The sequence below is a fragment of the Panicum hallii genome, chromosome 9 (genome assembly GCF_002211085.1).
Source record: "Panicum hallii strain FIL2 chromosome 9, PHallii_v3.1, whole genome shotgun sequence".
Taxonomy (NCBI): Eukaryota; Viridiplantae; Streptophyta; class Magnoliopsida; order Poales; family Poaceae; genus Panicum; species Panicum hallii.
Window position 1 is genome coordinate 57,258,448 of NC_038050.1, and position 17,494 is coordinate 57,275,941.

General features: G+C 44.8%; 1 protein-coding gene across 1 annotated transcript; it reads left to right on the top strand.

Annotated features, from left to right (window-relative positions):
- The first annotated feature begins 584 nt into the window (after positions 1-584).
- On the top strand, positions 585-16,690 carry LOC112873189. Its single transcript, XM_025936208.1, has 3 exons — positions 585-944; positions 14,986-16,506; positions 16,580-16,690. Exons 1-3 carry the CDS (start codon positions 585-587, stop codon positions 16,688-16,690), a joined length of 1,992 nt encoding a protein of 663 aa, XP_025791993.1.
- The last annotated feature ends 804 nt before the right edge of the window (positions 16,691-17,494 follow it).

Sequence of the window (17,494 nt, forward strand, 5' to 3'; positions counted from 1 at the left end):
TACTGCCCATTGGAATTGTGTAGGAGTTCCCTTTGTTTGTGAAGTACTAGTGCTTAGACTTGTGTGGCTTGGCATTAGAATTATTAGGAGAGCTCTTACTAGCTTGGCACTCCATTTGCTTTGTGTAGGATCTTTTTGGAAGTGACTTAGAGTCATAGTTAGAGGGGTGAAGTCTTGACTGAACGAATAGTTTTAATTCCGCATAAGTTTTGGTTAGCCGGCGCAATTAGTTTTAGAAAGGACTATTCACCCCCCCTCTAGTCCGCCTTCTCGATCCTACAAGTGGTATCAGAGCTGAGGTCTCTCATTTGTGGTCCTTACCGACCCGAGAGGATGGCGTCTTATGGGCTAGATGTTGGGTGTCCACACATTTTTGATGGCACACACTTTGCAAGGTGGAAAAATTGGATGACATGCAATTTTAAGTTTATTTGCCCTCAAATATGGTGGATGGTAGATGTAGGTTTTTCTCATGTGTTGGATGAAAGAAATCTAACTCAAACACAAGAGAAATGCCTAGATCTAGAATCCAAGCTACTAACATATTATTTAGATCTTTGCATGATTGCATTCTTTGTGAGGTCATGGACAAGGAAACCGCCCATGAGATTTGGAGTTATCTAAATGAGAAATATGGGGCGGCCTCCAATGATCATGATGATTTTAAGACCATAGAGGAAATACATGAGGATGGTGAGCACATCCACGATATGGTAGTTGTGGAAGATTGCTCCACCTCATGGTCAAGTGATGATGATGATGAAGATGATGATCAATGTACAACTAGCTCACTTGACATGATTGATGGTGATGATTCAAGTGCTGCAAATGATGATCCTACTCAAAGCACACTTGATGATCAAGTTGGTTCATACATGGATGATATTTCTATTTCAAGCTCATCTCCATCATCACATTGCTTCAGGTCACAAGGTGACACAAAGGTATCAAATTGTAATATGATTGATCCTAATTCACATAATGAGCTCTTGAATAGATATGCTAGCATGAACAAATTATTTGAGAAAGTGTTAGCCAAAACAATCAAATTGGAAAAAGAAAACTCATTTCTCAAAGACACATGTGAACAACAAAAACATCTACTTTATATCATGAGTTGTTCACATGAGGAGCTGAAATTGACTCATGAGGAGCTTTGTGTTGCTCATGAGAACTTGGTACTAGACCATGCTTTACTCACTAGCAAGTTTTCTAATAAAGAAATTAAAACTAGTGAGAGCTCATCACATAGGTCAAAGGATCAATTGCAAAATATTGCTAACGCTTGTGATGTAGGCAAGAAACATGTATCCACCTCATGTGATGATTTATTGTCTATGCCATGTACTTCACATATAGATGCTTGTTCTTCTTCTACTATGCAATATGAGACTAACCTTGTAGAAGAAAACAAAAAGCTCCAAAGTCAAGTGAAGTATTTGAGCAACAAGATAGAGAGATGGAAAAAATCAAAAGTCACCCTTGAAAGCATAATAAAAAATCAAAGAAACTTCGGTGACATGAGCGGCATTGGTTCCAACAAGAGCAAAGCCAAAGGCAAGAGATGGGGCAAGAATAAATATGATAGAAAAATGAAGAAGCAAGAAGAAATGAAGCTATCTCATTTCATGTGCTTTCAATGCCATGAGATGGGACACTTTGCAAATGGTTGCCCCAACAAAGAAAACCTTAAGTTGAAGATGGAAGAAGAAAAGATTAAACATGTCAAATGCTTCAATTGCCGCACTTGGGGTCACCTCACCTCAATATGTCCAACCAAGCAATTGGTGAAGCAACAAGAAGCTCAACCAAAGCCACAAGTTGAGCAAGAGAAGACACCCCAACCTCAAGTCAAGATCAACCATGATGATCAAGTTGATGACTTGAAGATGATGAAAAAGAGAACAAGAAGGGGTGGCAAGGCAAGAGCAAGACATCCAACTCATATTCAAGATGTCAAGATGTTGAGTAATAACAAGATTCAAGATAAGAATTCACATGCTCACATCAAGTGCCATAGTTGTGCAATATTGGGTCACCTAGCTTCGGGTTGCCTAAACAAGCTTGAGAAGAAGGCTCAAGCAAATAATGAGAAGCAAGGCAATGAGAAGCATCAAATGAGTAAGGAAGGAAAGGCTCAACAAAAGAGAAGATGCTACTTATGCCGGGAAAAGGGACACATGGCTTATTCATGTCCCTTATGTAATAATTCTAAGTCTATTTCAATTGATGCACATATTATGCTTAGAAAGGATGGTAATGGTACCTCATTTGTTGCTATTACAAAACATCCCGCTATTCATACTAAGGCTTTGCCAAAGTATGTTGCTCCTAACTTGAGAGGACCCAACCTAGTTTGGGTACCATCAAATCGTGGATAAATGTGTGTAGGTACCAATGATATTAGAGGTTTGACTCAATTGGTTTTATCTTGTTCATTATGTGATTGGGTCAGGTAATTGGAGCCTAGTGCTATTCTCATCCCAATGTCAAGTCAAAACAATGAAGTCCAAGTACTACAACATACAAATGTCTTATTCTAGTTGTGATGATTTATTGGAAATATTTGATGGCTTGCAAATTTATTTGAGTTGAATCTTGTTTTGGATGAAAAATCATTTTGCATATTGGAAAATAAGTTAAATGATATTGACTTCTCAAAAATGATTTGAAAACTAGTACATATGACATTTGGTTCTTATGTATACTCTTTGTTTCATTTTTCTAAATTTTTGAAGCAATTTTGAGCCATTTATGAGTTTTTATGATTTTACTCGTTTTATTTTTGAATTCTTGTTGTAACTTGTTCATATGAGTCTTTGGAAGGTTTTCATGCAAAATTTGAGATTTTTAGATTTTTATATGAGCAATGATACTAATTCAAAGTTGAAATTATGAAAGTTGGCAAAATTCTGGGCTGTTGGAATTTTGGTAGCGCGGACAGTCCGCCATTGTCCGCGGACGGTCCGGCAGATGCACCGGCAAGCTTCGGTTACACCGATGGTGTGTCCACTAAGCAAGCGCGGACGGTCCGCCAAGGAACGCGGACAGTCCGCTCATGCGGTTTTCAGGTGGATCCAAGCAGCTAAACTTATCATGAGCTACAAAGGTATATCTCTAGTTGATCACATTCATTTGGGTGCATATGAGATGCTTGAATTGGATATATATATATATATATGCTCTTATTGCTTGCTATAAGATGTTTGAATGGATTAAATTCTTATAATCAAAATTGAGTTAATTTGAATGGATATGATCATGAGATGATATTTAGTATGTGATATAATTGGATATATGTCTTGTGAGAGTATTCAAACAAGTTAACATCAAGTTTGATTCAATTTGATGAAGTATAGCTCAATTGCTCAAAATCTGTCCTTTATTGAAAATCTGAGTAGGCTGAGAAGATAGCCATAGTTGGATGATCAAATCTATTTGGATTGGCTTGAAATTTGGTATGCATTCCCTACACTTATGGTACTAGTTGCTGTACAAATTTTATGAGAATATGATCAGAAATACTTTGGTTTTGGAGCGGATCTTGTCAATGCATGTGCAGCAGTTTTCAGCATGCACCCATGAGTGAAGATGTGAAACCTGGTAGCAATCTAGAAATGCATTGAAGCTCAAATTTTTATGGCTACTAGATGACTTACTGCCACACATCTCCACAAATTTTCGTGGCAATTCAACTTGTACTTTGAGAGATTTGATGTATTCTTTGAGAAGTACAAAATCTGCCAGAAAAGTGACAAATGTTGGATTGATCTTGAGTCACTTAAATTGAAAAGTCCTCATGTTGGAATCATCGTTACAAGTGATTGAGGAACCTAGGTTTGGTTTTGAGAGGAGCTAGAAGCATGACAAGTATTAGGTACAAGACCATTTGATTGTAGTGTGTACTTATCATATTTTTGGTACTTAAATTGGAAGATCAAGAAAAGCAAGCAACACCGAACATAGAGAGATTCATGATAATTCAAGTGATATTCAAATGGTATTCTCTCATGCAAGCAAGGATCAAAGAGATGAAGCAAGCCAACCACAATAAGATAGTGCATTTCATGATAAGTGGTATTCATTTCATATGGGTGAATAATGGTTTTCATATTGGTATTCATTGTCTTCACCAAGCTATTATAATTGGACTTCATGATGCTATTTGGAGAGCTAAATTGGAATCTAATGACTATGCTCTACTCCAACATAGCAAGGTGAAATTGATTGACATATGCATTCATACTATGCTAAGGACATGATTAGTGCATATAGTCATATATAGTGATCATTCATGAAAAATAAAATAATTTTAAATGTTTTATGATGCCACTATTGCTTCTATGCTTGATATGATCTAGTGGTAACATATGACATATTTATGAGCTAGTAAACCCAAATAGTTGATCTAGAAAATGAGCTTTCAAGTGTTTAACTCAACATTGTCAAGATAACCCTTAGAATGAGGTGTGAAGAAGCTTGTCATTGGTTCAAACCGAGTTGAATTATTTGGGCAAGTAATCTAGATCAAGTCAAAGAGAAAGAAACTCATGGAAACAATCGAGTTCCAGAATTGATTATCAATGTCAAATTCAACAAAGTGGTCCATCATAATTTTACAAGTGATACTAGATTCAACAAAAGGTATATCACTATATCTCTACAGGTGATATACATGGTCATACAAATGGTATTCATTCAAGTAGATCTAGTGCAACAATAGTGGTTCCACAAGTGATCCTCTACTTTAAGTGATCAATTCAAATCAAGAAAACAACCCTCATCAATAAAAGCTCAACATTCAAGTAGATTGACAAACACTTTGACATAAGGGGAGGAGCCCCACTACAAGGTATCAAGGTCAAGAATCCTACTAGTATCCTACATGTGGCATTTCAATGTGGTCTTCATGCTTTCACATGTTGTTGTTACAAGTGGTGTCAATTTTAATCAAATTTAAAGTATCCATCAAAAATGAAGATTCAAGACTCAGCCATCTACCCAAGTCCAACTCTTTATATCAAACCACAAGCGCTTCATATGATTGCCTACAAGGGGTATTCAAGTGGTAACCCTATAAGTACAAGAGGTACAACTTCAAGTGGTAGCCATTGATCTTCACATGGCAAATTTCATGTAGTTTCGGCCCTTTTTATGGTCATTGATGATAAAGGGGGAGAGAAATGAACAAAGATATGAATTATCCTTGGATGACAAAGGGGGAGATGAGATGAGAGTGCGATCATGGACATGGATCAAGAGGAGCAATATTGAGGAGGATCAATATTCTTGGACAAGAGGAGCACACAAGTAGGGGGAGCAAGCTCATGAACGTAGTTGTTTGCATTTGATATGTGCATATTCGTGTGCTTGCTTGCATTTGCATAAGTTTTAAAATATATATATGCATTGCGTGTGTGTGATGTATGTTAGTCATAGAACTTGATTGATGATTTGATAACTAGCATCATAGATTAGCTAGACATTTTTTTCACAAATGAATCAAGAGCCTTTTCTAATATTGTTGATCTCATGAGGTATCTTGAGTTTTTGATGAATGTCTAGTTACTCATTGATGCTAAGGAATGAACTTCAAGGATGCAACTCAAATTGGTATCACGCTTCAAAGGTTTATCCTATATACCTTAGCATCACTTAGTAGTGATAACAATCCCACAAATTTCATATTTATGCATGTGTGTGAGTCTAAAAATTAAATCTCTTGAGCACACATGTAGGGGGAGTTATCACTACCAAGTCGGATCTTTATGGTGCTTATCCAATCTTTCACAAGTGGTCTTAATGATGGATAAGAAATATAAAATCCAAACCAAGTTAGCTATTTACACGTGTGTAAAGTGCTAGCTTGGAATATGCTTAATTTCCATATCTTTGTAGAGTTGTCATCAATTACCAAAAAGGGGGAGATTGAAAGGTCCTTGTTTGGTTTTGGTAAAAAGGGGAGATTGAAAGGTCCTTGTTTGGTTTTGGTAATTGAGTGACAACTTAGGTGGACTAATAAGTGTTTATGTTGAGATACCCAGGAGATTAGTCCACGCAAAGACACTAGTATGAGCAACATGTGCCATGGAGGAGAAATGGCTAAGGGTTGATGCTATGCTCATATAGTGTGATCGAGGAGCTCATTGCATATGAGACATAACATGAAGTTATGTGACCAAAATGGAGAAGATCAAGACAAGGCTTGGCTTGATGGACCGGTTGCAATGGAGAAGGGCAAGTCAAGGCTTTGAAGCGAGGGACCGAGAGGCGGTGAAGCTTGGGCAAGATTTGGCGCTGATGGACCGAGGCAACGGTGAAGAGCGAGCAAGGTCAAGATCGATGGACCAAAGAGGTCATGCGATGATATGGAGTGGATCATATCATTCAAGGAAGATCAAGCCAAGTGTTGACTTATGAAGATGATCAAAAGGCTTGATGGAATTTGGTGCTTGTGTGGCATCAACATTTGGGAAAATGAAATGAAATGCGCAAGGCAAAGGTATGACTTGTAGGGCATTTCATTTCACCGGTCAAAGGTTGTGTAGAGAAGTGCATGACCGGATTTAGGATAGATGGCCGTACTATCAAGAGGGGCAAACTTGTTTGCATATCGGTCATCTAGTGCCACTTGAGCGATCTAACATTGCGATGTTGCTAGGATCGAGTGGCGTGGTGAGATCAAGTGAAAATCCTTTGAAAATGATTGTGCAATGCTAACACACATGCACATGGTGTTGTTCACGTGGTGGTGTTGGCACATTTGCAAAGGAGAAAGAGTTGGAGTTGATGTTGATCAACTTTAGGAAGCAAGAAAGGTTTTTCGGTTTTCTCCGGAAATTAGGTTGTCTCTTGGAGTGGAATACTGCTTTGATCCATTGTGTTTTGGATCAAGTATTCAGTTGGGTTGTGTAGCCCTCTGAATTAGCTTTCCATAGAGTCCAAGATCTCCTAATTTGGATATCGGAGCTAAGAGTTATGGCCGTTTTACCAAGGTACATTTCTGCTGGAAATAGACCTGCGGACGGTCCGCCTATGGGGGGGGCGGACGGTCCGCCGTTATCCCGGATGAGCTCTAACAGAGCCGTTTTTGGCTCTATTGGTGGTCCAAAATGAACTGCGGACCGTCCGGTCCATGGGGGCGGATGGTCCGCCCTTAAAAGCTGAAACGGGCGCAGAATCTTGGTAGTTCTATCTTGGGTGTCCAAAATGAACTGCGGACCGTCCAGTCCTTGGGGGCGGACGGTCCGCCTCCTACTGAAAATTCTGGGACAGAAACACTACGGTTTCTGTGTGTGCTCACTTTTTGATATGCGGACAGTCCGCCCATGGGGAGCGGACAGTCCGCCGTTCACTTCCAGATTTAGTCAGAGACGTTTGCAAATCGGTTGGTTCGAAGTTTTGAACCGCGGACAGTCCGCCCAGGGGCGCGGACAGTCCGCCCGGGGCTCTAACGGTCGACTCTGACACATAATAATTGCTGTTCTAGCCGTTGGTTTTGAATGGCGGACGGTCCGGTTTCTGTGAGGCGGACAGTCCGCGAAATCTCTATTTTCTCGGGATTTGAGTGTAACAGCTAGTTTGGGGCCTCCCTCTATAAATAGAGGATGTGGCCGGCCATTTGAGGGTGCTGAGCACCTTGGGGACTTGGTGTCCATGTGTGAGAGTGCTTGAGAGCCCTCTACTCACTCTAACTTGATAGTGATCATCCGATTGAGTGAGAGAGCGATTCTAGTGCGATTGCTTTGAGAGATTGCATCGAGTGGCACTAGGTGATCGTGTTGCAAGCCGGTGTGCTTGTTACTCTTGGAGGTTGCCACCTCCTAGACGGTTTGGTGGGAAGAGGCTCCGTTGAAGCCCGCAAGAAGATTGTGTGGTGTTCCGGAGAAGAGATTGTGAGGGGTATTGTGCTCACCCCGCGGGAGCCGCGAAGAGCAACTCTAGTTGAGCGAGACGTGAAGAGCAACAAGTGGTTCGTCCAGATCATGTGCTAGAGCTCGGTGTGAGCACTCCATGTGGGAGAGTGTGACTTGAGAGTCACCACTAGCAAGAGGATCGGCGGCAACCTTGGAGCTTGTCTCAACGGGGATTAGCTTGGTGGCAACCAAGTGAACCTCGGAATAAAAATCACCGTGTCAATCTTGTCTACTCTTCTCGGTGGTTTGCATTCTCCAAATCACAAGCCTTGTATTTACATTCATATATATCTTGTGCTTGTGTAGTTGCTCTCTAGTGTTTAGTTAGTTTGTGTAGCTTGCTAATCATCTTCTTGCTTGTGTAGCTAGAAGTAGAGATCATAGTGTAACTAGTTAGCTTGTGTAGTTTAATTAGTTGCTCTTGCTTAGATTGTGTAGCTAAGCAAGTTGAGCTCTTGAGTTTGCATTGTGTATCCTTGTCCTTGAGCATCTAGTGAGCATAGGTTTGGATTTGTGCTACTGCCCATTAGAATTGTGCAGGAGCTCCCCTTGTTTGTGAAGTACTAGTGCTTAGACTTCTGTGGCTTGGCATTAGAATTGTTAGGAGAGCTCTTACTAGCTTGGCACTCCATTTGCTTTGTGTAGGATCTTTTTGGAGTGCCTTAGAGTCATAGTTAGAGGGGTGAAGTCTTGACTGAACGAATAGTTTTAATTCCGCATAAGTTTTGGTTAGCCGGCGCAATTAGTTTTAGAAAGGACTATTCACCCCCCCTCTAGTCCGCCTTCTCGATCCTACACCTCACGGCATGGAGGTGGGCCTCCACTCCATGCTGTTGGTACGCACTGGCGAAGTTCGCCGTGAACTGCGCACAGAGCTCACCCCAAGATTGGATGGATCCCGGAGTGAGGTTCATGAGCCAGGTCCGGGCAAGCCCGGTCAAGGCTACATGAAAGTAACTTGCCATGACGGCATCGTTACCCCCAGCCACCGTGATTGCGGTGATGTAGACCTGCAGAAATTCTGACGGGTTGGTTGACCCGTCATACTTTTCCGGCAGGTGTGGCCGAAACTTGTACGGCCAGACCATCGCACGGAGGTCATCTGCGAGCACTGCGCAGCCCACCCAAGCCACTAGTGCCTGAACGAGTCCCTGCGGCCTTGTCACAGCCGCGTTAAGCTCGGGCACAAGATCTCGACCCTCAATATTGAGTCGGCGGTTGCGCGCCCGCTCGGTGGAGGTGCGGGCATCCTCTCCCGCACGTCTGCGGTTGAGTTCAGCCTAGAGATCTTTGGTCCTGCACTCCTCACTGATGGAGAGTGCACGGAGCCGGATGCACCGCCCTGACGACAGCGCTGCCTGGACGCAGATCCCCCCGCTGAGCCTGGGGAAACCTGTGCCAGGTTGAGGAGGCGGTCGACGTCGTCACGCCATTGCCTCTACGCATCAGGCGAGGCTGCCTCACCAGGCAGGTTGCGGAGCAACTCCCTGGCTGCCACGAGCGGCCCGTTTGGTGCAGGCTGCGATTGGACCACGGAGGCTCGCTCCGCAGCGCGCTGTGGTGCAGCACGCGTCGCCACCCTGGTTGGGGGACGGTGCGAGGCGTGTGGCGTGGATGACGCCACTTCCTCGCCCAACAGAAGGTCGTGATGCCCATTTTGCCGCGCCATTGCGGTCTTGAGCCTTGACCAAGCGCCAACCAAACCCTCGATCCCCCTACCTGGCGCGCTAAATGTTGGAGGAGATCTCCAGCCGGGTGGCGGAATGCACCCGCCTAATCCTAGTTTAGGAAGAGTTTGGGGGAGACCTAGGAATGCTTGGTCAAATGGTGGATGAACACGGAAAAAAACACGAGGATTTAGAGTGGTTCGAGCCGCCGGAGCGTAATACCCTACGTCCACTTGAGTGTTGTATTGCTTGAGAAAGCTTGGGAAATTGTTGGGCCTTGTGAACCTTATGGACTTAGAAGTTATCGTTCTAACGAGTGCACTCTCCCTTTTATAGGCTCAAGGGGAATGCGTACACTATGCGGGACCCTGACAGGTGGGCCCGGCGACTGGAACCTATAATACGAGAGATATGGAGATCTTCCTCTCCAGCTCCTCTCTGTAGTTCTCTTGATCGAGAAGTTGATGTCCGTATCTGCAGCCAGGGTACGGTCCTGTGCCGCCTTACCGGCACAGTGCCTGCTGCCAGTGCTACGCACAGTGGAAGACGTGCTGTCACTATTGGGCTAGTACCCTCTGACAAGTGAAGGAGCTGCGCTGACCCGCCGCGCCGTCGTCTCCGCGCACACTATGGCAGCGCACGCCTCGGCTCTCCTGTAGCAGACCATCATTACTCTTTGCTCACGTGTGCGACGCAGTGAGTTGACTGTACGCCGCGTGCCCGCGCACAGTGCACAGTGACGCGCCGCCTTGGAGACAGGCGGGCTTACCGTGGTGTCAGCACACCTGCCCGGTGTGTCAGTGGGCAGGCCATGCCCTGTCCTGGGCACGCGCAGCCCACCTACCCATATTTAATGCGGTAGTTGGGCTGGCGTCCCGCAGAGGGCCTTCTGCCACGGGCACGTGGTAGGGCTGGCCCTGCAGCCACCTCCTTGGCAGCTTGAGGCGGCATGTGGCGGCACCGGACCCCATCTGAAAGGGAGGTCTGAGCCCCCGAGGCCAGTCCGGATAGACAGGGCCAGAGGGGTCTGGCTCCCACACGTGGCGGCGCTGGACCCCCTGGGCGGTCCGGGCTTGTGGAGGCCATTCCCGTGCACCCTGTCCTCGTGGGCACGTGGAGGCGCTGGACCTATATGAGCACGGGGGGGGGGGGGAGTCCGGAGACCATGATCCCAGCTGTCAGGCCCGGGCCGTACGCCCCGTCACTCATAGGACAAGGGCGAGGTCACGGATAACCTTGCGCCCGTCTGGTTGAAGACCCTGTCAGACGACTTACTAACAGACGGGGCCCGCAGAGAGGCAGATCTCCTCGCAGCGGGCAACCACGACCTTCTGGTCGTTGAGGAGCTCCTTGGCGATGATGGAGGATAGACGGCCGAGCATGTGGTGGCGCGCGTCCACCACGATGCGGTTAGCGCACACGCCGGAGTCGGACACCATCGCGTCCTTACCTGTGAGGCGGCAGCGACGCGCTAAGGACCTAGACATCCTAGCAGAAAGTACCCCTGTCTGTATGTACCGACACTATTGTCACCTATAGAGCTAGAAAAAATATGACAACTATATTTCAGTGTACATAATGGTTAAGAATATTAAAACAATAATGTAGGTTCTCCAACACTTACTATCTCATACAACTCAAGCTATACTTACTGGTTTCCACACTCTTAAGCATTATATAATCTGAAATATACTTAGCATATTTTTTTTCTAGTTCTACGGGGCACAATAGCCTTAGGGTACATATTTCACCTTTTTTTATGTTGTTTGCTATTTTCTGATTTAATTGAATTTTCGTAACCAATTTGAAAAACATTTGTAGGGGCGGGTGGGGACCCCACCCGCCCCTGAAATCTTTTTCAATTTTATACTAAAAATTCAACTACTTTAAACAATATAATTAAAAACATCCCAAAAAGGTGAAACTTTTACCCTAAGGCTATTGTCATCTATAGAACTAGAAAAAAATATGACAACTATATTTCAGTGTATATAATGGTTAAAAGTGTTGAAACAACAATGTAGGATTCTCCAACACTTACTGTCTCATACAACTCAAGTCATACTTACTGATTTCCATACTCTTAAGCATTATATAATCTAAAATATACTTGGCTACTTTTTTCAAGTTCTATAGAGCACAATAGTCTTAAGGTACAAATTTCTAGTTCTATAGGGCATAGTAGCCTTAGAATACCATATTTGTAAGGGCAGGTGGCATCATCTTTACTGAAAATTCAATTAATTCAAAAAATATAGCAAAAGATATCAAAAAGTGAAATTTGTACCCTAAGAGAGCTCCATTTGAACCTTAAAACTATCTTAAAAGCTTAAAAAGATATGAGATTGGCATCAACTTACCTCATAGAGCCCCCAACTCAAAGGAAATTAAGTTTAAAACCTCCCCTCCCCTTTTTTCTTTTTTTAGATTTTTGGGCAACACCTCCCCTGAGCAAGCAATGGGCTCTCAGGAGGAGGAAGCCACTGCCTAGATTTTTATGGGTATTTTTAGGGACAGGTGATGGCACCACCCGCTCCTAAAAATAACCCCCATTTTCTGGGACAGGTGACGTCATCACCCGTCCCTGAAAATGCATCTTTAGAGGCGAGTGACACCATCACCCGCCCCTGAAAATGAGATCGCCTGCTCCTGAAAATAGGGCTCATTTTCAGGGGCAGGTGATGGTGTCACCCACCCCTAAAGATGGGATTTAAAGGGGCGGATCTGCTACTATAGTAACCCCGCTCTTTTTGTAGGAAGTGACCCATCCCTAAAAAAAATAGGGTGTTGCTATAAATTATTTTTTATTATGTCATGAGTGAGGTTGTTTATTTCTTTTATTGCACATGATTTGATTCATGAAAGATAGTGGATTCTCTTAATGAATCAACTCCTTCCAGCTGTGATGATTTGATTCATCAAAACCATATAGGATCATACACCGGCCACTAGAGAAGCCCTTAGTGTTTGCCATGTATCTAGGTCAAAACTCCTATTAGTCGCTAAATTCGGATAACCACGCATGAATACCTTCTAAACCTTCAATTAAATTTGTAGTATGAACCTTGGTAATTATCATTAGAAAGTATATATTATCAGTAGAGAATATATATAACCAAGTACTATAGCTTGCATTCTTATGAAAAAATTATACATACAACACATATACATTGAATCTTATATAAAAAATCTACGACAATACTACCAAAGAAGGAAATGTCCAAATTAGAATCTTTAATAAGATAGGTTGTTATTTATCTGAAAAATGACTTAGGCGGGGTGATCCACTGTTGGCAATGCTTTTCAACATAGTTGCTAATATATTGGATATTATCATTGCTAACGTCATGGCAGATGACCAAGTGAAAGGGGTGGAACACATTTAGTACAAGATGGCTGCCTACTGACTCTATTCAACAATGCATGAATGACATGATAATTCTTTTGGGTTATGATATTGACCAAGCATATAACATGAAGTTTTAATATGCGATTTTGAGAACATATTCTCAAAATTAACCTTCACAAAAGTGATATCTTCTACTTTGGTTAGGTAAAAGAGCATAGAGTACTGTACTCTTGTTTATTTGCTTGTAAACTTGGATCCTATCTTTTTATTAATCGGCATCCTAATAAATTACACAATAAAGACTAAAATAACTGAAGACAAGTTTGAAAACGGGATGGCCAAGGTAATGGAAAGGTAACTTAATTTCAGTGGGCGAGCAACTTGTGCGTCAATTCAATGTTGTCTAGTTTGCTAATGTTTATGCTCTCATTTTTTGAAGATCCTTATAAGGAATCTTTAGGAAAATGAAGTACTTTAGATCAAGATTTTTTTGGAAGAATGATCAGCATAAGAAGAGTATAGAGTGGTCTAATAGGATATAGAATGCCACCCAAAACATCGGAGAGGTTTAGGAATCCAAAATTTACCCATACAAAGTAAATGTTTACTCAACAAGTGACTTTTTAAATTATCCAATGAGGATGGTACGAGGCAAGAGTTTCTTGGTAACTAATACCTTTAGAGTAAAACTTTAAGTCAGGTTTCTAAAAAGGCTAGGATTCACAATTTCGGATGGGCTTAATGGAGTGAACGACCGGTTTCTTAACTTAGGGTACTTTAAGTTCAATCAAGGTACACATATGGATGGGTATTCGGCCATGGAAATCCCAATACCCAAATTTATATAACGTCAGCTTGAAAGGAATATGCCACTACATCAGATATTTTTAGCTCAACACCACTTAATGTTTCTTTCAAAAAGATGTTGGTGGGAAACAAGCTGTTGAAATTGTAGACTTATAGCAAGAATTGCAAACATTAGTTTTTAGGAGGGTATAGATATGTTTATGTGGTCTCTGTGTAAAATTTTTTCTTCTCGACCGATTCAGTGGTATATTGGCATCTTGTCACTAGTGGGGGTTAGAGTTTCACAAGAACATTGGCGGATAAATACTACTAAAGATAAATGTTTTAGTTTGGTATATCAAAAGAGGTGTTATCCTAATGAAGGAAAAAACTAAGAGAAATTAGAACATAATTAAGTAGTGCTCTCTTTGAAGTTCAATGGAAACTATTAATCACCTCTTTTTTATTATCATCATACTAAGTTTCTATGGTGGGCCGTACATATTGTTTTTGGTTTCATCCACCTTTGAATGTGCATAACTTGTTCAACTAGTGGAGCAAACAGGGCGGCACAGAAAACCAAAATTAAGCTTGTTGACGGGGCGTCACCTTTTGATTGAGCAATTTGGCTCAAAGAAATGATGTTGTTTTTAACAAATTCCAATCAAAACCCTTTTTTCCAAATCTGATTCTGCGTTGCAGCAAAGTCTGAATGATCAAGAGCAATTGATCCTGGCGTGCCACACCACATTACACTTCTTCACTTCCCACGAATGATAAGATGGTGTAGTGATTTGGGTGTACGAATTAAAGATCATGTCAGTTTTCATTAAACCAATAGGAATATCGTGAGCCATCAGGGACTCAGTTTTCCGATAATGTCCCTGAGAAGAATGAACTAGATTTTCTTCAATTATCTAAAAAAATCTTTCATGTAAATGTTGGGATATTGTATTCTATTATTTAGAAAAGCTCTCTCTCTCTCTCTCTCTCTCTCTCTTCCAACAGTGTGGAGTATGGACCTGGTCAACAGTAACTAGCTCCGGAGAAGGAAGATCCAAGAAAGGTGATGCGGGGCTCCGGTGAAGGAAGATCCAAGAAAGGTGGTGCGGCCATTGACCAGAGAAATCTATGCATGCAGACATGCTTGGCCTCCACAACGAACAAAACGACCAGCCACACAATTAATCATCTCGTTATATTAAACATCAGCACGACATTCTAACCTTTTTTAGAAACTAATCCATCTGTCATTGCGATCTGCTAGGCTTGCTTGATCCACCGGGGCATTGGCATGAGGGGAGGAGCTGGAGAGAAGCTCCACCACAAGGAGGCCAATGTCGCGCACGGCAGCGCAGCCGTGTACGGCGGCGCGGGGAAGGGGGCGGCCAAGTCCTCCTCTTTCCTCTACGGCTTCTTCCTCTACGTCGTCCTGCCGGTGCTGGTCTTGTACTTCGTCGTCATCGCCGCGTCACAGTTCTACAACCCGCGGTGCTCGCCGGAGGGCAACGTCGTCATGGCGAGCCATTTCATGGTGGCCAAGCCCAACGTTTCGTTGAACGCTTCGTCCTCGGTTCCTCCTCCACCGGCTCCTGCGGCCAAGGCGAGGGTAACGGCGGAGGAAGCGCCCACCGGGCTGCGCCACATCGCGTTCGGCATCGGCGCGTCGGCGTCGCTGTGGCAGAGCCGGAAGGAGTACATCAAGCTGTGGTGGCGGCCGGGGAGGATGCGCGGGTTCGTGTGGATGGACCGGCCCGTGCAGGAGTTCTACTCCAAGAGCTCCCGCACGGGTCTCCCGGCGATCATGGTGAGCTCGGACACGTCCAAGTTCCCCTACACCCACGGCGCGGGCAGCCGGTCGGCGCTCCGGATCTCGCGCATCGTCTCCGAGACGTTCCGGCTGGGGCTCCCCGGCGTGCGGTGGTTCGTGATGGGCGACGACGACACGGTGTTCCTGCCGGAGAACCTGGTGCACGTGCTGTCGCAGTACGACCACCGGCAGCCGTACTACATCGGGTCGCCGTCGGAGAGCCACATCCAGAACCTCATCTTCTCGTACGGCATGGCGTTCGGCGGCGGCGGGTTCGCCATCAGCCACGCGCTGGCGGAGGAGCTGGCGAAGATGCAGGACGGGTGCCTGCACCGGTACCCGGCGCTGTACGGCAGCGACGACCGCATCCACGCGTGCATGTCGGAGCTGGGCGTGCCGCTGACCCGGCACCCGGGGTTCCACCAGTGCGACCTGTGGGGCGACGTGCTGGGGCTGCTGGGCGCGCACCCGGTGGCGCCGCTGGTGACGCTGCACCACCTGGACTTCCTGGAGCCGGTGTTCCCGTCGACGCCGTCGCGGGCCGGGGCGCTGCGGCGGCTGTTCGACGGGCCCGTGCGGCTGGACTCGGCGGCGGTGGCGCAGCAGTCGGTGTGCTACGACCGGGCGCACCAGTGGACGGTGTCTGTGTCGTGGGGGTTCGCGGTGATGGTGGTGCGCGGGGTGCTGTCGCCGCGGGAGATGGAGACGCCCATGCGCAGCTTCCTCAACTGGTACAAGCGCGCCGACTACACGGCCTACTCGTTCAACACGCGGCCGGTGGCGCGGCAGCCGTGCCAGAAGCCGCACGTCTACTACATGCGGGGGAGCCGGATGGAGCGGCGCCGGAACGTGACGGTGACGGAGTACGAGCGGCACCGGGTGAAGCACCCCGCCTGCCGGTGGCGCATCGCCGACCCCGGCGCGCTGCTCGACCACATCGTCGTGCACAAGAAGCCCGACCCCGACCTCTGGAAGAGGGTACGTCGTGTGTATAACCTGTGCGGCGGCCTTCCTCTCAATTCTGAATGGGAATTTCTGATCGATCGTGCAGTCGCCGAGGAGGAACTGCTGCAGGGTGGTGTCGTCGCCGAAGAAGGGCAAGGATCGGTCGATGACCATCGACGTTGGCGTGTGCAGGGACGGCGAGTTCGCCAAGGTCTAATTGGTTAGGTCAGCAGGGTCATTATATATAAATATAGTATCTATCACACACGGCTCCTATTACATTAACACATTGCTAGCTGGGAGTAGCGTCTTGGTCAGCCTAACCCCTAATTTCTTCTGCATCTGGCTTGCTTGATTTTGCAGTGGTGGGGTGGATTAGGAGAGGAATTAGCAGTGGCGCGAGAGGATGTGACAAGTGCTCGCTCCATTTTTGAGTTAGTAATCGCTATGGTGTAACGACACTCTGGTTGATTATGCTTAACTAATTGAGTGTACTGTGTTTGGTTAGTCTTAATTGGTACCCTACGTTTGATGTCGTCATCTGCCGGGGATGGTTTGGTGGTTAGCAAACGAAGGATCGACCGTGTCAAAGGGAACAAAAACAAAACCTAGCTATATATAGCTTAATTCTGTCAGAGTTCGTTTTGAAGAGCAGCAGATGTCGTGTAATATCTGGGGCTGGCATGGCGCTGGCTTCACCGTGTGGGCAAGGTAGACCTACCACATCATGTATAGTGTGCCTTTTTGAAGTTTTGCTTTGGTCTTTCGCTAGTTACCATGCAACGCGTGTTATATGTTGATATGATAATAATTTGATTCGAAATTATATATTTGCGTTTAAAAGAAGCAAAAGACAACATGAAAGACAGCATGTTCATTGAACCAACTTGACATCCACGATAAATGATCAAGTGGCTTCATTGAATCACCCGCACCAAATAATCAAGTGGCTTCAAGATGACATCACCACCTTCTACAATAACAACTAGTAAGAGATACCACGACAACCAACACAAATAAT

Excerpts from the sequence above, each read along its gene's own strand:
- LOC112873189 (XM_025936208.1), top strand. The coding sequence starts at position 585 with ATGGACAAGGAAACCGCCCATGAGATTTGGAGTTATCTAAATGAGAAA. Across the intron at positions 945-14,985 it reads GGTCACAAGGTGACACAAAG|GCTTGCTTGATCCACCGGGG; the intron begins GTATCAAATTGT and ends GCGATCTGCTAG. Across the intron at positions 16,507-16,579 it reads ACCCCGACCTCTGGAAGAGG|TCGCCGAGGAGGAACTGCTG; the intron begins GTACGTCGTGTG and ends TCGATCGTGCAG.